Here is a 25,595-nt window from a genome sequence, read left to right as displayed (position 1 = left end):
TTTTGTTGAAAAAAGTAATGGCCTTTATCCAGGTGCGTTAAACATATTTCACTGAGGATGGTCCTTTCAAGCAAATCTGCCAGGAGGGGTTTTTGATCCTGTAGAGGTGAAGATTTGAGTATCTGTTTATTTTTTTTATTATAAACAGAACAAGAATCTTGGCCAATATTTGGACCAAGATGTCTCTGACCGAGTTTTCTGAAAGGTATCAAGTGAGAGACGCTCAAGGGTACAAAAATAAGAATTGTCCCAGTCGTGAAGGATTTCTCCTCCACCGAAAGAGAACAAGAAATGGAAGTGCGGCATCCGAAGAACAGATGCTGCACTTTGATCCTGACCAAAAGGCCAAGAGTAGCGGTGAAGTTCACCGCCGGTGAACCCGTGGAAAAAGAAAGGGAACACAGGCAGCTGTAAACGACGAAAAGAAGAGAAAAGAAAAGATAAGATCGTAGCTTATGGTGGAAGAACGTGATGACGTTAAATTGGCCATGACAGCCCGTGGGTGGCGAGGATACCAATGAAATTCCGATCTACAGGGGCAAACAGTCGCCGAACAGCGGGGCGACACGTGACCCTATTGAACAGGCGCGTGGCCTTTGTGGAATTGGATTCAGCGGTTTTTATGTCCTCTCAAAAATAATTAAGTTAGGCATTTCTGTTTTTATGTCCTGTCAAATTCCATTAGGGAACAACCGAATGCCAACAGAGAAAGAAAGGCAGCTCCTTTTTTGGGTATATACCGCCTGGCGAAGATTTGACGGACAGTGATCCCTTAATTCTGATTGGCCAACGACCTGAAACGGGAAGAGACCCAGTCCACGCCCCCACAATATAAGCAGCGAGCCTTGAGAGATTGACAGTCAGAGAGTAAGAGAGTAAGAGAGAGAGCCTTGCTTCCTTGGGTCCGACGAACGTAGATTCCCCCATCGACTGTCCCTGTCAAGTAGATAATTGAGTTGTCTGTCGGAGAGAGAGAAGAGAAAACCTCGCAGTTAACAAGTGGCCAGTCCCTAACTAAACAGCTAACTGCGATTGTACCCTGATTGAATACAAAGAAGTTTAAACAAAAAGAAGCGCTTATTGACTTGGTCTCTTCCATTGTTTTTGCATGACAAGTCTGTTTTAGGAAACCGGCCGTGACATCATCGCTGAGGAAACATCAAAACCGACAACCGGGGTCATTCCACCACTGGACGACGCGCGGGTGACGTAAGTGTCACATAACTGGTGCCGTGACCAGGATACCTCGTTTCGGTAGGAAACGTGCGAACGAATTTCCACGGGCACATAATTTATTTTTCTTTCTCTCTCGAGGGCATAAGATCTCCCTGTGAGAGTGGGAATGGAAAGTTGAAAGATTGAAAAAAAAAGAAAAAGAAAACGAACTAAACAAGGAGGGAGAAAAAGAGAGAAAGCCAAAATTGAAAAAAAAAGAAAAAAGGAAAGAAAGTAAACTCGAAACCAAAGCGCATCTTGAAAAAAAAAGAAAAAAAGAAGAAGAAAAAAAAAACAAAAAAAAACGTCACGAGTGAAGCCAGACGACGAACTTTAATCAACTGATTATAAAGTCTGAACAGCTCGTTGGTCATTCTCATTCACCAGCCAGAAGAACACAAGTGCATCAGACCGGCTAAGTCCATTTTTTTTGCTGGTTCCCTCTTTTGTATGCTTTGCTTTCAGCGGCTGTCTGTGTTTTGTGTTGGGCGCTGTTACACCTTGTAGGGGGCGAGGAGTGGTAAGAGTGAAAAAAAAATAGATAATAACATAATGTATTCTCAGGGAGGACTCGGGGCGGGTCAGTCGATGGGGGAAGGGTCAGAGCAGACTGTTGAGCTGCAGATGACCATGGAGCGGCCACTGTGGGGAATCAGTGTACCCGCATATGGGGGAGACCCGAGGGGAGTCAAGGAGTGGTTGGCGATAATAGAAAAAAAAAGATTAGTATACGGGTTGACCGATAGAGAAATGGTGCTGCAGCGGCCTCAGAATATATATGTAAATGCTTGGAAAGCAACCCAAGCATAGCCTGGTCTGATTTTCGCGATCAGGTTAAGAGTAAATTCGCCGGCGAAAAGACCATGGTGCAGGCGGTGCGCGAGCTGTCTCGAATAGAGATGGCCAACGGGGAGAGCGTGGATGAACTGGTCGACCGCATGCAGGAACTGGCGGTCCTGGCGTATCCAGTGTCCGAACACCGCGAGATGCCCACAACCCAAGCAATGCTAGTTGACACGATGGTAGATGCATTGCGGGACGAAGCGACCAAGATAGAGGTGCTAAAGAGTTGCCCAGACACTCTAGAAGAAGCACGCAAACTAGCTAAGAACTATGCGTGGTTGCAGAAAAGAATAAGGGGAGAGGAGTCGCGAAATAGGAGCGGGGAACTGGGGAACAGAATGAGATATGGGGCCGGAGGACGCGCCCGGGGCCAGCCTGGATTGGTGTGCTGGAACTGTGGCGGCGAGGGCCACAGGTCGAGAGAGTGCCCCACTGTCCACCAGAAGACACCCCGACATAATGGGGGAGTAAGAGTGGGCATCGTAAAGACCGAACTGAACGCGTGTCAGAGAGGAGGTAAAATTGACCGTTTCTCCTACAGCCACCAGTCCCACAGGTGTTGGCGGTGTGGAGACCCGAGACATATTAGGAGGGACTGTCCTGACCGAGGAAAAAGCCACCCGGGGGCGAAAGATCCTCTGGGGAGAGGGAATCAGAACCAAACCCCACCCCCTCGGCGAATCTGTAGAGAAAGAGAGGTAGGGCAGACAGGTAGGGTTGGAAAGAAACCACTGTCACAAGTTGCGATGCTCACGGGAGCGGGGTACCAGGAGAGAACCCTGAAACAGGAAAAGAGGAGAGCCCAGGTGTTCCCTCCACTCACAAAAAAGGGAGAACTCACCTGTAATGTGACGATAGGAGCCACGCAGGTGAAGGCTCTGGTTGACACCGGAGCGATAATATCCCTAATAGACGTGGACGTCTGTCGGACTGTGGCAGGGAGGAGAAGGTTGTACCCGTCGGATGTGGGGCTCAGTCAGGCCGACGGTAGCTGGATGTCGGTGACAGGGAAGGTATGGCTACCCGTTCGAGTGGCCGGAAAGAAAGAGAATTTCCCCCTGTATGTGGTACCCGGGCTATGCAACGAAATGATTCTGGGAGAGGATTGGCTCCGAGCGAGGGGAGCCACGCTGAGTTTTAATCCAGACGCGCTAACGGTGAGAGGGGTGAAGATACCACTAGGTGACACAAGGTCTGTCCCTCTCCCTATGGGAGCTGACAGCAACAGGAGGCTTTCCCCAAGAACGGTCGGGACCTGTATGGGCAAGGTGGATAGCACCAAGGAACAGGGAGGAAAATTGTCCCAAGTCAAACGGGTAGCGACGTATAGGGTTAATAAGAAGGGAGTAACTCCTACAGATCCAGTAGTCCGAGAATCAGGGACGGTCCTCAAGGCGACGGCCGATAGGACTAATAGGACCAGGAAGGTCAAGAAGAAAAAAAAGGCAGCGTTTACTGGACAGTTAAGACAGGGTGACCAAGTTTGGATGAGGGAGACGGGTAAAAAGATAAAGAATCCCGGGGGTAGTCAAACGCGAGATGAGGACAGAGTTCCTGACGACTATAGGGACGACACCGAGCGACGGTTTAAGACAAGAGAGACGACCTCCATAGAGCCTAGAAATATAGAGACGGACGGAAGGTTGGAACGGGAGATTTCAGGGTTCCACTCCACCAGCTGTGGGAGGTCACGAAGAGTAGGCGCGGCTCATGAAGAAAAGAGAGTGGAATGGCAGTTGACCGCAGAGTCAGCTGAGGAGTCGAACGAAGGGGATGAAGAGTGTCCAATACCCATCTCCTGGCTCCAGCAAATGGGGAGAGGTGAACCGAGGCTGCCGTTGAGGGGAGCAGGGGATTCCCTGTCCCAGGAGTAGTGTGACGTCCTTCCACCAAGGACCAGTGGGGGTCAGTAGGACAGAGACGGGAGGTTGGAGCGACATCTCCAGGTTTAAATGTGGTGCAGCTGTTTTCTCTGTGGATGCATGGAGGGCCCCCATGTGTTCGCACTGTTGGCAGATTGTGTCGCGGACTGACCTTGGAGGTAGCTAGGGACTAAAACGGAAGGCTTCAGGGGGAGGGGCGCCGTAAATAGCAGAAAAGAACTATAAGTAATTGAGAAGTATCTCGCAGTGAGTAAATTGGCCAAAGGGGAGAGTAACTTAGCACGAGAAAGTCGCGTATTGAGCGAGGGTGTCTTGGGGGAATTTAAACTGTCGAGTAGAATATCTTAAAGAAACTAACGGTGCTGATATTGTTCTGTTTTGAAAAAAAAAGAAATTTAGAAATGCTCAGTCGAGAAGGATTTCTCCTTCACGGGACGGGGATTGAATATTGTTAGTGTAGCATTGAAACAGTTGTTGCACTTGGTCTCTGACCAAAATGGCGCTGCTGGGACAAATTATGGGACTGAAGGGCAGGATTGCCTCGGTCGGGGAGGATCTCTCCTTCACTGGATGAGAATAGTGCATGTTGGGTGTGGCGTTAGGGCAGATGCTGTACCTTGTTCCGAGTGAGAGAATGCTTATGGGACAAGTGAAGTAAAGAAAGAAAAAGAAAGGAAAAAAAGGAAAGGGAAGAGGTGGGGGAAGGAAGAGAAAAAGAAAGAAAGATGGATATGTGGATAGGATTTGTTCAATGAGGTGTGAGAAAAGAAAATCTGGAGAGTGTTTTTAATTTGCAGATAGCTGGATAAGGATGTGAGGGGGGAGATGATGAAGATGAGAATACCAACGGCCAGCCACGCGTAGCGGCCAGAGAAAAAAGAAAGGTGTGCGTGTGTGTGCGCAGTTGGGTGTTGTCATCGGGGAACCTGTACCCCCAGCATAGTGGCCCCGGGAAGGTTGAGAGACGTGTTATTGAAAATACGGGTTGAGCGACTGCATGATTTAAGGTAGCCTGTGGACCTCGTTAGACAGGCACTGCAGTGCTATGTTGCACTGGGGGGGGGATGCGCACCACTGAAGCACAGGCGGCCGAGCAGCTGAGCGAAAGGAGGGGGCCGGCCGGTGCAACCCCGGTTGTGACAGGCGTGGTGGAACGAGCGGAGGACGAGTCCGTTCGGGGGGCCGCCCAAAATGGCCCTTAAAATTGTAAGAAAGTAGCGGGAGAATCAGTGAGGAAGAGAAAACACACCTATGGACGCGCACGCACACACACACGCACACAGCAAAAAAAAAAAAAAAAAAAAAAAAAAAAAATATTTTTTCATGACACTTCCATCTTACACCTGCAGACCAAAGATAAACAGAAGAGAAAACACACACACACGCACACAGCAAGCAAGAAAAGAAAAAAAAAATAGTATTTTTTGCAGGACACTTCCATCTTACACCTGCAGACCAAAGATAAACAAAGGTGAAAACGCGCACACACAAAAAAAAAAAAAGAATTTTTTTTTTTCCTTCCATGACACTTCCATCTTACACCTGTAAACCTAAGACAAACAGAGACAGAAGAGGAGGGAACACACACACCCACACTCTCCTAACAACCAAGACGTTTTTTTTTCTTCCCCTCCTTTCATTCCGCCTGTTTCTTTTTTTTTGTTGTTGTTTTTTTTGTTTTTGTTTTTTTTTACTTTATTTTGTTTTTTTTTCTCTGTTTTTTTTTTGTGTTTTGTTTCTTACAACTAACCCGAACAATTAAAACTCCAGAGACTTTATCACTTTTCTTTTGGCATACGGTTAATATATTCTCGAAAGAGGGGCTGGCTCACGATTTGCGATTTTTTTTTCCCCCTTTTCTTCTCTCTCTCTCATTGAAACGGTCAGTGCAGTTGGCAATCCAGCCATCTGAGAAACAATTCACCTGGCAAAAGGTGTATTTTACGATGTAAAAGACATGTCGATGGGAGGGGAGTGGAATGAGAGACGCTCAAGGGTACAAAAATAAGAATTGTCCCAGTCGTGAAGGATTTCTCCTCCACCGAAAGAGAACAAGAAATGGAAGTGCGGCATCCGAAGAACAGATGCTGCACTTTGATCCTGACCAAAAGGCCAAGAGTAGCGGTGAAGTTCACCGCCGGTGAACCCGTGGAAAAAGAAAGGGAACACAGGCAGCTGTAAACGACGAAAAGAAGAGAAAAAAAAAGATAAGATCGTAGCTTATGGTGGAAGAACGTGATGACGTTAAATTGGCCATGACAGCCCGTGGGTGGCGAGGATACCAATGAAATTCCGATCTACAGGGGCAAACAGTCGCCGAACAGCGGGGCGACACGTGACCCTATTGAACAGGCGCGTGGCCTTTGTGGAATTGGATTCAGCGGTTTTTATGTCCTCTCAAAAATAATTAAGTTAGGCATTTCTGTTTTTATGTCCTGTCAAATTCCATTAGGGAACAACCGAATGCCAACAGAGAAAGAAAGGCAGCTCCTTTTTTGGGTATATACCGCCTGGCGAAGATTTGACGGACAGTGATCCCTTAATTCTGATTGGCCAACGACCTGAAACGGGAAGAGACCCAGTCCACGCCCCCACAATATAAGCAGCGAGCCTTTAGAGATTGACAGTCAGAGAGTAAGAGAGTAAGAGAGAGAGCCTTGCTTCCTTGGGTCCGACGAACGTAGATTCCCCCATCGACTGTCCCTGTCAAGTAGATAATTGAGTTGTCTGTCGGAGAGAGAGAAGAGAAAACCTCGCAGTTAACAAGTGGCCAGTCCCTAACTAAACAGCTAACTGCGATTGTACCCTGATTGAATACAAAGAAGTTTAAACAAAAAGAAACGCTTATTGACTTGGTCTCTTCCATTGTTTTTGCATGACAAGTCTGTTTTAGGAAACCGGCCGTGACATCATCGCTGAGGAAACATCAAAACCGACAACCGGGGTCATTCCACCACTGGACGACGCGCGGGTGACGTAAGTGTCACACAAGTGGTAATAATTGCTTATCAAACGCACATGTGTACCGTTTTCACTAATAAAATGTTCTTCATACAAACGTTTAGTATTCTCTTCTTTCACACGACTTTTATGTTTAATTCATTCAATCTTTTTCTTCGTTTTTGATAGTTAGCGACAAGCTTAAATGTACATTATAGATGAGAATTACTTTTTCTTTCTTTACTCTCCATTTCTGACTGACTTTGCTGTTTCTGTTTTGCCTACAGCGTATGATCGCTGCCCCCCCCCCCGCCTCAACCGTATGTCACTCATCTCTGGGAACGATTCTGGTGGCAAATTGAGGTCATCCTAACATGCACTAAATGTGACCCCTGTCAAAATTCACGTTAGCTAACTTAATCGCTATTGACATGGGGATCCTTAATATGTAACATCTGTTTAGTAATTGTCTGTATTTTTGAGATGAGTTGTTTTCATTGATTAAGATTGTCGGATGAGGAAGTCAGTCTGACAATCTCAATTAACATCTGTTTATCTATCTGTTTCAGACTGTTCGTATCTACATATCTTTTTTTTTTTTACCCAAGTTTGTACACCTTTTTTCATTTTGATCAGAGAAACAGTACTCTTCGAGTTCTTATAATGAATGGAAACAAAATTGGCAAAAGAGGAGCCCTTGCATTTGCCCAGGTTCTGCAGATTAACAAGGGCCTCAGGGGATTGGATATTGGACACACTGACCAGGTAAAATAATATCTCACCTTCTTGTGTATATTATTCATCCATTCATTTATTCTCACAGAAGAAATTTTGCTTGTTTTTCTATGCTCTATCCTTATTTTCATGGTAGATGCTCAACTGAGCTCCGATTTATACTCCCCCCCCCCTGTAAAAAGTTCACAACAAAAACTCGTCTAACTACAACCACTGTCAATAATTTCCCTTTCCTTCTCTGTGTACCTAAAACTAATGAAGCTTCCATGAACAGACTTCTTTTCTAAGAAATATCCATCTGTGAAACACAATACGCTGGAGCTGTTTCCTAGTTGACTACAGCATAATCATAAACAAAATTTTGTTGAGCTATCCTCTTAAATAACCAAATTTTTCCCAATTTCAATCATCACAGTGTTGTCTCACCGTCTAACTAACAAACTCATTAACTCTTATCTTCAAGTGGCCATTGGGCATTGATATATGGTGACTCCGGTATCTCTTGGATAAGAATCACACTTCCTCTCTCTTTTGGGCCATACAACCTCACATGAAATATTAAATAGCATGAGATCTAGTTCTTTTATTTTGTTCCACAAGCTGGCAGACCTCGAAACATCAAATCCCAAACCTTGCAAGAATTGAAGGAAAACATCAGGAAGGAAATAAGGGAATTAAATTGCAATTCAGAGATTCTGCAATCTGTCATGAATAATGTTTTGGAAAGAGCACAAACATGCGAAGCTGAAAATCGGCAACATTTAAAAGACATTATTTTTCATAAATAAAAATTGTTTGAAATTTGCATTTAAAAAAAAAAATCCCAATATCTTAGATTGCGTTAAAATTACAGAAAGATATCATCAAAAATAAAGAATCTATTTAAGTTCAAAACCCTTCAGCGACTTTTTGGACACCCTGTATATATATATATATATATATATATATATATATATATATATATATATATATATATATATATATATAAGCAAATCTGATTTAAAAAACCATAAAGTGAGAGACCAGTACCCGCATAAAGCTGGTCTGCAGTTTAACTTGTTACTGGCTATCTTGCTCTTGCTTGTTGCTGGATCTCAACATTTTGAACCAAGAGAGAGACTTAGCTATCGTACAAAGCTAAGACTCTGTAACATCATCTGTGTATAGATACTCCCTCAGGCATATGTCTATAAAAGTGGTCCTGTGGCGATGGAAAAGTCGTGACGCATGGAGGCTTGAAATGCTAGAAACATGTAATAATTAATTTCAATGACCATCTTCAGTGTCATGCCTGCTTGAGCATGTGAACTCACCGGTAGGACTAAAAAAAAAGTCATTTTTGGGCTAATGGACTTTAAGTGTCTAAGGGAGTGGCACTCGTCTGACAAGACGTTGCAATCATCATAATATATATATATATATATATATATATATATATATATATATATAAGGGTGTTAATTTTAGAGGTGGCAATATTTAAATTAAAATAAATCAAAAAAAATATTTTTATTATACAAATATGTGGTTCATTCCAAAGATTATTTTTTTGCATTTATAATTTAACTATAAGTTCGGGTACATGAATTCGCATCTTGTGCACATACGACGTAATCTAGAGGTTCCATTTTCACAACTCTATGCATTAAATTAAGCTGTATTTCGGCAATAACACCCCAAATATTATCTTTTAAGTGGTCTATTGTGTCGAGTTTATCAATGTAGACATGGAACTTTACATATTCCTAAAGAAAATAATCTAATAAGGTCCGCTCAAACGAAGTGACCATTTGACAAATCCATTTTGTAAAATTATTCATACATCAAATGTTTCTCTCATTAAATCGATCGTATCATTTACAATTTGCAAACACTGCTTGATTGTCAGTCTCTTCATGACGAATTGCCAAACCAAGCCGAACTTAAAATAACCGAAAGTTGCCAAATCAGCAATTAAAGAAAGTATAGTTGTCTATTTAAAGTTCATCACCTCTAAAACAAAAGCACCTTGTGTAAATGCGACGTTATTGTAGTTATTAGTGCAATGAGTGGGCAAAGATAATATTTTTTACGGCTATTTTTGACAGAGGGTGTACGCTCATGTTTAAATATCAATCCCTATCTGTAATCCTTTTCAGACCATTGACGGCATCATTGCATTGGCGGTGGTGTTGCAGTCCACTAATTCAAGCCTCTTTCGATTGAACATCAGTCGACCTCTGCTGAAAGGTCAGGATCACGAATGTGTCACGGTGCATATGGGTCAACTGTTGAAGGTAACTGAGTGCTTTATATGTCTTTTTGTTTACTTTTCGTTTGTAATAATTTAAAAAATTATTAAAAAATTATTATCTCTCAAATAAAGGAGAAAGTGTATACATTGATTGTATGTAGGTTTATGTCTGTCAACTGAAAACCTCCCTAAAGTACAGTGATATAGGCTCAATTTCTTAGGAAAATGTTGCAGCCAGATAAAATGATGATGACGATACCAGCATGCAAAATAATAAATGTAAGCTGAATATGATGATGATGATGATGATGATGATGATATGTAAAGTGTCGGTTGGCACTAACTCTAGTCAGGTTCAACTGGCTTCCTCCAAAGGAGGGAGTTTCATGGGAGTATGAAATTTACAAGCGGTCCCTAGTTGCATGTATATCCCCGTTGGGGGAGATACTTACATTAGGTTTTTACAACTCTTGCAGGGAGGTGTTGACATCCTCCTACATACAGTGCCTGAAATTCCCAAATTGGTCACCCATTTTAGTAATGACCAAGCTCAACGTTGCTTAACTTCGGTAATCCGATGGGAACCGGTGTGTCAACGTGATTACTATATGTAAAACAGCCGTTAAACTAATGCTGAAGATGGTGATGATAATTATCATCATATTCAGTTTACTGTCTGTTTTACATGCTGGCATGTGTTGGACAGGTTTCAGAAATTGATTGCCAAACTAACCTATCTCTGGCAAGGTCTTTATTTATCCTTCTTTATATTCAAGTCCATCCTTATCACTTCCTCTTATGTTTTTCTTGGCTTTCCCTTGCCAACTGACTCTGATAGCGCAACTGTTCTACACTTACTAACCAAAGAAATCTCATCCAATCTTTCAATGTGACAAACTCAAATAGAATAAAATAGTATGTTAAAAAAAGAAAGAAAACAACGAAGATAATTTCCAAAGAATACATATGCCCCGTTACCCCACAGACCCATCCACTACATTACTATAACTTCCAAAAAAATTCTCTATTAAATAATAAATGTGGACAAGCCTCCTCTAGACCTAGATTCAGCAACAGGCCCCCTCCAATAATATTTGCAGACACACCTAATATAGCATAAAACACCCTCACAGACTAATCCCTCCTTTTCCAAAACCCCCTCCAATGCCATCACTTGAGAATAAAAAATTCTATCATCTATGGGCCTTTGTGCAAGGACTTGTGGCATAGTAATAAAATTCAGTTTTAAGTTACACTCTTTTGGAGGTTGAAGGTTCAATCCTTAGTGCGGGCGACCAGCAAATGTAATTACAAATTACTTAGGATTTCTATCCAATGGTAGAACAAGAACATGCTACTCCCGTATATTAAATAAAAAAAGTTCGAAATTCTGTGCATATTCCCGAGTGCAACAGAAAGATTTCGGAGTTTATCAAGATACACCTGAAAAAGGCCAGAAGTTACATTATTATGAAAATGACACTCAAGATGAGAACAGTAGTCCAAAATACCCAAATAATACGAATAATTACTCCTCATCTAAAACATTCAGAAACATCAATTCACCTGATTAACCAACTAGAAATCCCAAATCTATTAGATACTATTTAAACTATACCTTAACCTGACAAATTTAGAATTCCCTTCCTGTATCCTGCTTCCTCGGCTGTACTAACATGTAGACATTTAAATGTAATGTGAACAAACAGCTTGCTGCTCAATTCCCTACTTAGAGTATCTCTGTAGGCATAGTCTCTAATTCACAGTAGCCTCTTATGTCTCAATGGTAATTTGCTTCGTTTGGGGTGGATATGAGTTTTAAAAAAAATTTAACCTTGATGTTTTGAAAAGGTACCAAGTGAAAGAAGACACCGTTTCGTGGTGTGCATTCAAGTTAGTTCACAAAAGAGGCTGGACTGTTATTGTTGCAATGGAGGTTAAATGAAAATTGGCTTCCTAGAATAACACTCTAGTATTACACCTGCTAAAAATATTAAAATTTTAAAGTATCCACAAAAAAAAACAAGCAAGTAAATATATAAAGAATCAAGAGACTCACTAGCATAAATATGCCCTCATTATATATAGATATTCCTATAATTTTTTTTGTGTATTGATATTCATATTAAAAACCCTTTTTTCTATTTATTTAAAAAAAACAAAAACTTTCTTATATATGGGTCGTGGAATTGCATTCCCTAGCAAAAGATGTAGCTAATTTGCACATTCTTTTAAACATTCATTTTAATTAATTCCCTATTAGTTTTTTCGATTTTCTTATGGGATGATCATCTTTAGTTAACTATCACGTGTAATTATATTCATGCAGATATTCTAAATGATTTATACTTGCGTAATGTTTGTGTAAAAAGGTTACAGTCAACACAAACCTTTTTCTATATATATTTATGTATACGTATATAGAGTGAAAAGTAAAATAAAATCGAAACATGAAAAAAATAAAGTGAAAATTATTATTTCCTTCTTCTTTCAACAGAGCAACAAAACACTCACGGAACTGAATTTGGCAAAAATAGATATTCGTGATTTTGGAGCCACAAGAATTGCAGATGCCCTCGCCTTTAACAAAACACTGACACACCTCAATCTGAGCAGGTTGGTTTTCATATTGCAAAGAGAAATAGTAAAAATAATGGCAAAACTAAGAAAGAATTTCCTTGATTATCTTGGTTCTGATAAGACATTTTCAAAAATTAATTAATCTTTGCATTGTTTGGATTCTTCAGGCTACTATTCTCATCTTTAGTGTCATTTTTCACAAGTGTACCTTATTAAACTCGAGAAGCTTTCTGTTGAACTTGAGAATCTGCACGGAATTTCGAACGGAACCCTTTATTTACTTCACAGGGGTATCATGCTCTTGTTCTCTCAGCCATGATTAGATAGAGGTCCTAAGTAATTTGCAATTGTATTTTTCAATCGCCCACACTGAGGATTGAGCCTTCAACCTTTAGGAGAATATCACTTTACAACAAATTCCTGAGTTTGACAGAAAGATTCCTGAGTTCGACACCTGAAGAAGGTTGGAGATTACATTGACAGAAACGTTGCAAAAATAACACTCAAGATGAGAACAGTAGCCCGAAGAATCTAAATAATACAAATAACCAGTCCTCATCTCAAAAATTTAGAAATGTTAATTAATTTTATTCATCAACTTGTTAAGACAATGGAAGATAAAGTTTGTGACGAATGAGAGTTTAAAGTATCCAAGGAATGGGTTAATATAATATAAATGTTCATAGAGTGAAATAGTTGTTTTTTATGCAAGAAGAAATTCAGGATAAATGAGTGGACACAGCAAACAAAGATCTTACTGTGGGCATTTCACTTTTAGTGATTATCAAAGTTTTCTTTTCAGTGATTACAGCAATCTGATCTGAAACATCAATAGAGGACTGGTGGATATATTATATATATCCCTCAGTCATACAAAATACAAAAAATGAATTGTTTTGAGAAAGAAATGAACAACGTGTTCAATTGAATTAAACGAACTAGAATTTATTTTTTCATGAAGAAACAAATGAAAGAAAAGGGTACAGCACGTGTTTAGTCTGGCGTGCATCTCTCGCTGATAACTGGTGAGAAGCGCTGATAACTGGTGAGAAGGAAAGTCTATTGTTGTAGAGAGAGAGAGAAAGAGAGAGAGAGAAAATCAATCCAGTTTAGCGTGCGTCTCGCTGTTAGCTGGTGAGAGGGAAAGTCTATTGTTGTAGAGAGGGAGAGTGAGAAAGTCAATCCAGTTTGGCGCGCGTCTCTCACTGTTAGCTGGGGAGAGGAAAAGTCTATTTTTGTATAGAGACGGAGAGAAAGTCAATCCAGGCCATGGAGATAGAAAGCGTGTAAGGTGTACGTACTGTCTGTTGACTCTTGCCCCAAACATAGTAGCAGGTGATGTGAGGAGCGCAGGCGCGCGCGCCCCAAAAGGGAACAGTTGGTCCGTCGACCGCTCAGCCCAGAAGCTGAATCAAAAAGGAGGAAACAGATCAGGTCTCTTGCTTTTATAGTTGTTTCCGGTGGTCTTTTACGTATGTGTGGATTTTCTTCAAAGGGGAAGTGACGTTGCCCATGTGTGCGTACATGTGTGTACGTTAGCGTGTGTGTGTATGCACGTGAATGTGAGTGTATGTACATGAACGTGAATATATCTATGTGTGTGTACATGCGCGCATATGTTTGTGTGCGCGTATGTGTATGACAAGAAAAATGGCTTGAGATGTGAACGCGTGTTTTTGTGCGAGACTAGAAAGGGCTCGTATACATCTGTTTTTCTGTCAACCTTGATATCCATATCATCGTGCGCCATGTCCTGACATGTCTTTGTTTTGCTCTACTTTGACCTCTTTGACCTCACATGACATCTCTTCCTGGTTATCGCTTGTAGGAACTCTTTTATGTTTCAAACTTTGTATCATTTTAACCTGCACTTAGTCCAACCCTTGTCAAGATTAGAGACGGTTCAAAGAAATGTTTCTGAGTGAAAGGGTTGTTTTTCATGTAAGAAAAAATTAAGTGCATATACTTGATTCAGATGGCACCGTAAGAAATAATTGAGTATAATGCTGTCATTAAGAAAGAATGTATCAGGTATGTTCATTGCAACTGGTGGCAGATGGTTTTTATATGCATGTAAATAAAAATAGGCATGATAATATGTCTGTGTGTATTTTAGTGTGCCTGATTTGTTAGTGAGAGAATGTATGTGTGTATGAATTTGTATGCATGTGTATTCTGACATTTCTCTCTGTTAATGGTCTTAGACAATGCTGGGTCAGAAATGCAGTTTGAAATTGTGAAACCTTTGTTTCACCACAAAATCTTCATCATTCATGCACCCTTTTCAGAGATATCTATTATCTTTTGAGACAGAAGGACATTAGTTAGATAAATGAAATCTTTATTAACGTAGATAGGTATTTTATGAAGTATGTTTTCCGTTTTTGTTTTTACTTAAAAAGAATCACCGCTATCAAGCCAAAAACTACTCGAGGATAAGGGTTAATGAGGTGGAATGATTGTTGAGTTAAGAGATGAAGAACATTATGAGAGGATAGGAAAAGATTTATAAAGTGGACCAAGCTCAAATTAATTTGGGGAATGGTTCATAGCAGGAATCTGTTGACATCGGATTGGAAAGTGACTATGTTGTAATCTACATGGAAGCAGTCATGTGGTAACATGATCCGCATATGCAAATTGCTTGCGAAGAAGTTCTGTTTGTAGAAGTTCCACCTGATATTGGACACATTCAGAAATAAAGGAGAATTTTTTTTTCATTGTGGTAACAAAGTGAGTTCTTACTGTGAATGCCTTACAAGAAGAAGCCAAATATTTGAGCTCAGTTGAGCATCTTCCATGAAAATAATCATAGAGTAGAAAGAAACTTCTTTCTCATTCTTTTTTTCTTCTTACTAATGTGATCCGATACTGGGTATTTTAAGAGTTGGAATTAATTTTTCAGTAATCGAATTGGAGAGGATGGCGCCAAAGTTTTGAGTGAGGCTATTTTGGCCAGTAACACCCTGGAGTATCTGGATATTGGTTACAACAGAATAAAAGATCCTGGAGTAAAATACATTACAGAAATGTTGCAAAAAAACACTTCTTTAGAAACGTAAGTCTTTGCAACCGAAACTTGATGATTTTTTTTTAGTGTGTTTTTTCTTTTATTCCCTAAAAAAATCTTATTTACTTAATATTTTTTTTAATTTAATTTTTTACAAGTAGTTTAAAATGGTTTCCAAATAATATTTTACTTTCAATTTGCAAATACTTATGCAATATTTTCTTTCCAACTTTTTAATCGCCACAAAAAACATGTAAAAAAAACTTAGAGAAATTGGAATCAAAAGGAAAACTGAAACTCAAAAAAAGACATTAGCTTTGGCTGCGATCACACAAAATAGTCGTGAAGAGTCAAGAAAGATAGAAGAACTGAGGAGGGAAAGCACTAATCAGACCTCCACTGAATGAGTATGAAAAGTGCTGGGATCTTAACAAGGCTTGTTCGTTATAGAGTCCATGATATGAATAGCACAATTAAAGTTGAGTACAATGGGTTCAAAAGATTAAGACACCATTCTGACTTTTTGTGGACACATTGGCTTGCAGATGAATCCGGTCGAAGATCACCCACACACACCCCATCCCCAATATAAAAAGGAGGGACACACACATGTTTGAAGAGTTCGGTTGAAAGTATAGTTGGGGTAGTTTGTTAAAGCAGTTAGAAAGCAATTAGCAAGATTCGAAGAAGATTGATCATCTAAGAAGTATGAAGAAGAGAAAAAAAAAGAAAGAAATCAGAAATGGATTGCATGCTGAAAACTTTTTCAGAGTATGAAAACTCCATGAATAAAGACTGTCTCCACAAATAAGAAACGCGTTGTGTTTCTTTCAATACATACGACCATTAAAGGGACAAGAGAAATAACCAATGACCAATCAATGTTTATGTTCTCTCTATATAAAACTCAATGTGCATGTGCGTGTGTGTGTGTTTCCTATAGAAATAAGGGTTAAAGAATCTACATAAAATCTAAAAGTTCATTCATAAAATTTTCTGGAAAAGACAATGAAATTGGTCCCAAATCTCTAAGTGCCCTCCTAACCTAAGAGGCTATCAGAACAGAACTTCCTTTTAAACTTCAAATATACCCTATGTTTATGAAATTTATATCATATGTATAAAATTCTTATAGGAAGACAATGGAAGTGGTCTTGAATTGCTATATTATCCTGTATGTGCTGAATAACCACATGCAAAGTGACGCTTGGGGACAGAACTCGTTTAAAACTTCAAATACTTATATCTGATTTTAATGAAATTTAAACGATATGTATATGATATTAATTTAGAGTTTTCCCACATTTCAGCTACTTCCGGAATGAAATGCGAGAGGGGAGTCAGTAAAAACCAAGAAATAATATGATGTTATGAGCATAGTGAAAAGGTACATAATAGTGATCTTCATTCAATCCCAAGCAATGTCGGGTCTTTCTTGTTGGTCAATAAATAAAAGATAAAACCTGTTTTTTCTTTATATTCTTAACATTAAAAATTTTTTTTTTTATTTCTCTAGTCTTATTCTTGTGTACAATGAGTTTGGCAAAGAGGGGTTGCTTTCTCTTATTTCAACCCTCAAACAGTTCAACAGAAGGCTGTCAGCTCTATTCATTTGGGGAAATGAATTCCATCCCGATGCTTGCAAGGTAAGTCTTCCTTTGTGTGGGAATCATGAGTAACAAGGCACAAATATAAATAAATAATAAACAATAAAAACAGATATAATTATTTCTTCTATAAAATGATCTCTGTCTCTCCTAAATTTAGTCTTTATAGGACACTAAGTGCTAAATATAACTCCAATATGATCACACTTCCTACTAATAGCTGATGCATGTTTCTGGATATTAACAGTCACTTTCATTCGATTTTTAAATTTCCTACATTGATTCTGGCATACCTGACTCTCATGAATCAGTTATACTTAGAGGAAGCGAGCATAACTGTAGAAGTAATACTTCTAATGTAATTACCTCTAAAAGACAGAAGGTCTTTGTCTGTTGTCGATATGTGGGGGCTAGAAGAAGAAGGAGGAGGAGGAGACGACGGCGGCGGTGGTGGTGTGGTTGGTTTTATTGGGAAAAAAGCGAGACTAACTGAGAATTCCCAAGACTTCAAAGGGATAAAAGACCAAACTCGGATGGATAGAGGGCCGTACTTTTGCTCAAAACAGAAAACCGGTGATAGAAAAGTCTCTTTCTAAAGAGAGTTCCAGTGTAAGAGAGGGGGTGTAAGGCAGAAAGACCCAGCAATTTTCAATAACTTTAAACAAAAATCTCTACTATCACTCTCTCATCAATCACTGGGACTTACCCATCATGATCCCCCTTTGTCAAATTTTCATGAAAAACACTCATCTAGCTGAAATCACTAACAATAATTTCCCCTAATTTTTATATTTGCCTAAATGTAGATCCTATAAGTAAAACCTTCTTTCTTAGAACTGCATGCCTATGGAACTCTCTTCTATTTCCCTGACTACAATATAGCCATCTTCAAGTCAAACATAAACAAGTTCTTGATGAGTCATCCCTTTAAGTAATCGAATTTACCAAATTTTCACTACTAACGATTACTATGATATTGTCCCATGACTACTGTACACTCATTAACCCTTATCTTCGAATGACCTCCAGACCTTAATAAGTGGTGACTCCTTTGTAAAAACAAATTTTTTTTACCTGTATCCGTTATTGTTTAATTTTAATATTTTGTGCTATTACAGTTCACCAAATGAAACTTCTCTGGAGAAATAATAGCCGCTCCCTCTAGATTATGAATATAATTGACGAATGCAAAACAAAGATGGTGTCTCTCATTCCCCTTTTAAAACAAAGCCTTTGATAATGAAACTTAATTTCATAACATGAAACACTTCTCATTTTAGACAAAAAGAAAAAACTACTTTTAACACATAATTGACTTGCTCATATATGAACCAAATTCAATCTCTACAGCTACTGAACGAGCTCCCTGCCTAATTTTTGGACTTTCAGCAGAATTTGATTCACGTAATTAAGGAATACTCTTGCTAATGCAACAGATGCTTAGTATTATTCACATTATTTACATATTATTATGAGGTTTGGAGTTGCGAGTTTTTGGTGGCAGTGTGTAGAATTTAACATTTGATTGTTTATAAAACTCATCCACATGTATTCTGTGATAAAATGCCTGGCTGCTTATAAGCAAATAATAACACTTAAAAATTAATAAAAGCCTCTGATTTTGTACAGTATGTAGAGTTCGGTCATGGACAAAAAAACAAAAACAAAACAATTATATTTCCAACATTAAAAAAGGAGGTATATTAATAAACCCCATCTACATATATTATGCCTGTCACTGCTCATCTCTATATAAATAAAATGAACTCATTTTTTCCCGTCTGATTTTGACATTAATAGGATTAAAAATCAATATATTTCATGCAAATATAATATGCACAAACGGCAGAACAATATCTGAGGTGTGTTATAGGCTTATTATTTCTCAAATTCCTCGATAATCTTAGATTTCTATACTTTTTCTGCTGAGAAGTCACGGCCAAAATCGGTTAAGATCAATGGAAGTGGTAAAATATTTTCTCTCTAATAAATTCCTCCTCCCCCTGCCACCACTTAACACCGTTTGGGGATCGTTCACAAGGAACAGTTGAGAAGAGAACACCAGTTTGGCTTCGTAGTTCTTTCATGTGAAGTTATTTAAAATCACTAAACTAAGCTGCAGTGCTCTGTGGCGTAGTGGTTAGCGTGCTGGACAATTCACATTATATTTTCACGTTCGCGCCGACCTACCGTAGTCGTTTTTTTTTTTTTTTTTTTCTTTTCCTAAACAACTGGAATGGACTTTTCTTGGTGGCCGAACTGTTAACGTTGCAGATGTTTTTTTTTTTTTTGTTTTTTTTCACACTTTATTTTCCTACTTTTACTCATGACTCCGGGTTTGATCCTTCCTACTTACCTACCATAACATTTTTTAAAACTCCCCCCCCCGTCCCGGAAACAAACACTCGGGCAACGCCGGGTACCCCTGCTAGTAAGCAAATAATAGCTAAAACTGATACAAGCCTTTGATTTTATGCAGTACATAGGGTTCAGTCACTGGCAAAAAAAGAAGACAAAACAGTCTAATAATTAGATTTATGCTGGTGGGTCTTGTGACATTTACCTATGTAGGTCTAGTGTAGTAATGAGATCTATGTAGGTCTAGTGTAGTAATGAGATCTATGTAGGTCTAGTGTAGTAATGAGATCTATGTAGGTCTAGTGTAGTAATGAGATCTATGTAGGTCTAGTGTAGTAATGAGATCTATGTAGGTCTAGTGTAGTAATGAGATCTATGTAGGTCTAGTGTAGTAATGAGATCTATGTAGGTCTAGTGTAGTAATGAGATCTATGTAGGTCTAGTGTAGTAATGAGATCTATGTAGGTCTAGTGTAGTAATGAGATCTATGTAGGTCTAGTGTAGTAATGAGATCTATGTAGGTCTAGTGTAGTAATGAGATCTATGTAGGTCTAGTGTAGTAATGAGATCTATGTAGGTCTAGTGTAGTAATGAGATCTATGTAGGTCTAGTGTAGTAATGAGATCTATGTAGGTCTAGTGTAGTAATGGGATCTATGTAGGTCTAGTGTAGTAATGAGATCTATGTAGGTCTAGTGTAGTAATGAGATCTATGTAGGTCTAGTGTAGTAATGAGATCTTTTTGCAGAGATGGATGTGAATTTGGAGTCATGAGTTTTGAAAGCAGTGAAACGACTTTAACCACAAAAATTGTTAGATGAAAGTACAGACTAGTTAACAATCTGCTTTTGAAAGTACAGAATAGTTAATAATTTATTATTTAACCACATATTCGAAAAAAGAATTAATCTCTAATATTTAACTGAGGGTCGCTGCTGCATTGGGAGCATTTAAAAACATAAATTGCCAAATTCTTTCCATGTAAACCAAAACCAACGAAAATACACATAAATAACTTTATTTTTTTCCATACATAATGTTATTTATGTTACTTTCTTTGATATCTTATATACCAATTTCGCACGAGAAAAGTAAAAAAACAAAACAAAAAAAAACTATGCTTGCTGCAAAACTACAGTAGTACCTCAATATGAACCATATTAAAATAATAATGTTTTGAATTGACAGCCATTATCAAGAATTTAATAAAACAAACATACTATAACTATTCCATTTAAATTGAAAATTCTAGCAAAGCAATAGCAGTGGTCATAAACTGCAAATACTGTAATAACTACGGCTGTGACAACAGAATATTCTTTTCATTCTTTTGACTCTCAAGTATATATGCGACACAGTAAGACACAGGCAATCAACCGAGAACTACATCAGTCTATATAAAACTATATAAAATATTAATGGATATATACTTAAGAGTCAAAACAATGAAAAGAATATGCTGTTGTTACAGCCTTAGTAATTACATATGCTCTGATTACAAGAAGTATCTCTCTCTCTCTCTCTCTCTCTCTCTCTATATATATATATATATATATATATATATATATATATATATATACTCGTAGCCAAATTGAATATTAAAATGCTCATATCTTTGGTTCTACGGGACAAAACTATATGAAAATTTACAGGCTTGCTTTTTGAAGATTATAATATTATTCCGTGGTTAAAATTTTATGATAATTGGTAAAAAAGAACCTATATCTGCAAATCAGTAAAATATGCCCAGATTTGCCTACATTTGTATATATAGTGTCCTGGCAGGCCAGCTTTAGTTTTGCTGCTTCTGTTGTCTCCCTTTGTGGCCTTGCCAGGCCACTATTATATAGATATACCACTTTTTTTTGCAATTTTATAAGTTTGAAATATCGGTGACTATTAATAAGAATTTAACAAATGAAGGTTCGTTGGAAAGCTAATGACCTGAATTGTATAGTGGTATATGTGAAATTTGCCCTTATGGTCGCACACTGCTGTTTAAACAAATGGGGATCACTTTTCTATATTAATTTAACGTAAAATGAGCCCCCACTATATGGTCACTATGGCTGTGAAGTGGGTGTTTATTTTACATTGAATTAATATAGAAAAGTGATCCCCCACTTTTTTAAACTAAAGTTTATTCATATCATTGAAATTACTCGTTTTCTAGGATTTTAATTGTTGTTTTTGTTTTCAGCGCTCTCGAAAACTTATAATAGTAGTAATTTAAAAGAATTTTTTGTGGGTGAAAAGATATTACACCTTTACCAATACTTCAATCATAGTCATTTGTTTTCGTAGTTTTGCATATGAATTACAAAATATCTGATATTTCTCCAAAACATCTGGCCTTGCTGGAGGGGAGACTAAAACTTGCTGCTACGGTTTCAAATGCTCTGAAAATACAGCAAGAGGAGACTTGATTCTAAATATTTCCCATATGTTATATCTCCCCTCTTTGGTTTCCCTATATAAAGTAAATTTCACAGTGTATAAGGATTATTTGATACTGGAGATATTCATAATAGTACATTATTTCCAAAAGAGGGGAGATATAACATATGAGAAATATTTGGAATCAAGTCTCTCCTTGCTGTTATTTCAGATCATTTGAAACCATATTAGCAAGTTTTAGTCTCCCCTTTATCAAGACCAGAGGTTATATATATATATATATATATATATATATGTATATATATATATAGGTGAAATTGTCTGTATGTCTACATTTCTGTACCAAATTACTCTAGCAATTTTCTATCAGCCTACAGACTCGAGATTTGACATAAGGGGTATTGAGATTTCGGAAATTTTTTTTAATCGGTTTTCTGGCCAGAAATTTGGCTGTCAAGGGGTCAAAATTCAATGATTTGACCTTTGAAAATTCTACCAAACTCCTCTGCCAATTTTAGGTCTAAACACTTGAAATTTTAGATGTAGGTTCCTTGGACATAGATCAAACGTTTTAACTTGATTTAAATCCAAAACAATAAATGTTAAGGGGTCAAAATTGAGGTCAAAATTTTAAAAAAATTTGACCTCTCAGCCAATTTTTGGTCTTAACATTTGAAATTTTACATAAAGTGTATTCAGACAAAGGGCAAGGTTTTTAATCGGTTTTTGCCCGAAAATTTGGGTACTAAGGGGTCAAAGTTCAAATGATTTGACCTTTGTGGTCTCTATCAAATTATTCAGCAAATTTTGGATCTAAGCATTTGAAATTTTACATAAAGGGTATTCAGACATGCAGCAAGCTTTTTAATCAGTTTTTGGGTGAAAATTTGGCTGCCAAGAGGTCAAAGTTGAAAGAGTTGACCTTTGCAAACTCTACCAAACTTCTCCGTCACTTTTGGATCTAAGCACTTAAAATGTTAAATGTAGGTTTTTTTTGTCTTTTACATGATAGTCACCACTTATCAAGGCCCGGAGCCACTCAGGGATAAGGGTTATTGCGTGTACAGTAATCAATGGGATGATATTGTAGTAATTGTTAGTAATAGAGATTTAATAAAGTGTCTTACTTAAGGGGGCAGTTTATTAGGAATTTGTTTATGTTGGACTTGAAGACATCCAAGTTGTAGTCAGGTGGGAAACAGGCAAATGGAAGAGAGTTCCACAGGCGTGCACTTCTAAGAAAGAAGCCTTTAATTATGAACTCATCTAGGGAAGTGGTTGGCCCTATGCCAGTTTCGCTTAGGAACAATATGTCCAGTTTCGTCTTCTGTAATTGGGTTTCAACCTCTGGAAGGTTGGAACGTAGACCTCTGATGTTGGAGAAGGAGACATGGTAGTACGAGTCTACATTGGAGGATGAGGTTCTAGGTTTATTCATGTTTTTTTCTGAAGATATTTCATGTTGAGGTTTTGGGATTTGTGGAACAGGTCGGCAGACTTTATTAGAGTAGGATAGAGAGGGAAAGTAAGAGAGAAAAAGACAGGATTTTTTTTTTGTAGCACATGATAAGGTAAAGCCATAACAATTACCCACTAGTATGGCATCAAGAGGCCCCATCAGAAACTAGTGCATGGTCCAGAATCCATTCACAAAATAGCAATACAGCAGCCCCAGTACTTTGCACCTGCTGATAGGACAGCATCCCTAGTGGTTAATCCAATGTTCGGGTCCCTGACTATCAGGCGGGTAACGTCAGGACAGATGAAATGTTTACCTCCAGCACCCTTACTAGTGACATGGCCACAAGGATAGACATAGAAACAGAAAATTTCTGACATCTCAGCGACTGTTCATGCAAATACTGCCGACCTGGGAAGCGGCTTTTTCTACCTGAACATGAGTCAAACTTTTTATATATATATATATATATATATATATATATATATATATATATATATATATATATATATATGCACATAAAATTATGAACAGTACATAGGGCCTAAGCAAAGCTGGGCTGAACTGCTAGTATATAATATACATATATATTACTAATTTATTAATGCCAAAAACCTCTCAAAGATAAAAGTTAATGAGATGGATAAATTGCCATTGAATGATGAAGAATATTATGAGAGGATTAGAAATGATTAAAGGAATGGACAAAGTTCTTATGAGGATGGTTTATGACAAGTACTTGTTCAAATTGAATTTAAAACCAACCATATTGTAGCCTGCAGGTAGGCTGTGCAGTTGCAATCTTAAGCACAAAGGCGACATTCTTGGAAAGAAAAAATAGATTGTAATTATGTAACTGTTGTAGCAGGGTAAGTTTCGAATTCCAGTGTTGTGGCCTTGCAAACCGGTAATAATTGAGACAAACATGGTGGTATAATTAACAAAAAAGTGTATTAGCAAAAGTATGATGCAGAAATACATCTCATGATTCAGGGGGGGGGCATAACTACCACAAATCGCTAATTAGATGTGACTATATCTATTGTCTCTGGGTAAGTCCATTATTCCTGAAAAGGGTAGATCATTTTACTCTAGAACAGTGACTGCTACATTCATGCAACAACTTTAAACCATTTTTGATGTTAATGGTTGGTGCTTGTTTTTATTTTCCTTTATTTATTTCTTTTTACTTGTAGGCATTTGCCGAACTTCTAAAACGCAACCGTCTGCTCACGGAAAATGTTGATGTGATGCCTTATGAAGTGGACCGCCTGTGGTACTTTGGCCAATTGAATCACCACCCTAACCGTCATTTTTACTGGGCACCCAGCTACGGAGATGACGTCCCCTACTTTCAGATTTATGGCAACGGTTTTGAAAAAATGCCGGCCTTCAACTTTGATGTTAGATCTTTAACTTAAATTAAGTAAACAACTTGAATTATTATGTTTTTGTTTTTGTTTAATATTTTCTTATGCTATTAGCATCAGATTACAATTCAAATAGCAGTCACTCCAATAAGAGCAAGGGATTAAAACTAGTTAAAAAAATTAAAGGGAAATAACTCCGAATTTTCTTTATTTCTCCAAAAATGATTGAAGTTTATCTATACTAGTGGAACCCGTGGAAATTCTACAGTGGCATTTTTCATTTATGTGTAATATGTTGCTGCTGCACATCTGTAATTCATAAAAATCAAATTTACTTTCGTAATTCATAAAAATAAACATTTACTTTCGCAATTCATAAAAATAAAACTTTATTTAATTAATTCATAAAAAATAAACTTTACTTTAGTAATTAATAAAAATAAACCTTTATTTTAGTAATTCATAAACATAAAACTTTACTTTAGTATTTCATAAAAATAAAACTTTACTTTAGTATTTCATAAAAATAAAACTTTACTTTAATAATTCATAAAAATAAAACTTTACTTTAGTATTTCATAAAAATAAAACTTTACTCTAGTATTTCATAAAAATAAAACTTTATTTTAGTAATTCATAAATATAAAACTTTATTTTAGTAATTCATAAAAATAAAACTTTATTTTAGTAATTCATAAAAATAAAACTTTATTTTAATATTTCATAAAAATAAAACTTCACTTTAGTAATTCATAAAAATAAAACTTTATTTTAATAATTCATAAAAATAAAAATTTACTTTAGTAATTCATAAAAATAAAACTTTAGTAATTCATAAAAATAAAACTTTACTTTAGTATTTCATAAAAATAAAACTTTACTTTAGTAATTCATAAAAATAAACTTTACTTTAGTAATTCATAAAAATAAAACTTTATTTTAATATTTCATAAAAATAAAACGTTACT

General features: G+C 37.6%; 1 protein-coding gene across 3 annotated transcripts in view; it reads left to right on the top strand.

Annotated features, from left to right (window-relative positions):
- The window catches only part of LOC145296687 (leucine-rich repeat-containing protein 34-like), a 272,980-nt gene extending 248,277 nt beyond the window's left edge, over positions 1-24,703 (top strand). For all 3 annotated transcript variants that reach the window (XM_080142644.1, XM_080142643.1, XM_080142645.1), the window contains 6 exons: positions 7,518-7,646; positions 9,753-9,890; positions 12,345-12,463; positions 15,333-15,485; positions 16,954-17,083; positions 24,454-24,703. In XM_080142644.1, coding sequence (XP_079998770.1) covers positions 7,518-7,646; positions 9,753-9,890; positions 12,345-12,463; positions 15,333-15,485; positions 16,954-17,083; positions 24,454-24,678 — 894 coding nt within the window. In that variant the 3' untranslated portion in view covers positions 24,679-24,703. The remainder of the gene's footprint in view (positions 1-7,517; positions 7,647-9,752; positions 9,891-12,344; positions 12,464-15,332; positions 15,486-16,953; positions 17,084-24,453) is intronic.
- The last annotated feature ends 892 nt before the right edge of the window (positions 24,704-25,595 follow it).

This window comes from Euprymna scolopes, chromosome 17 (genome assembly GCF_053919585.1).
Source record: "Euprymna scolopes isolate OS-2025 chromosome 17, ASM5391958v1, whole genome shotgun sequence".
Taxonomy (NCBI): domain Eukaryota; kingdom Metazoa; phylum Mollusca; class Cephalopoda; order Sepiida; family Sepiolidae; genus Euprymna; species Euprymna scolopes.
The sequence above is the reverse complement of the archived record's forward strand: the minus strand, read 5'-3'. Positions and strand labels throughout refer to the sequence as shown.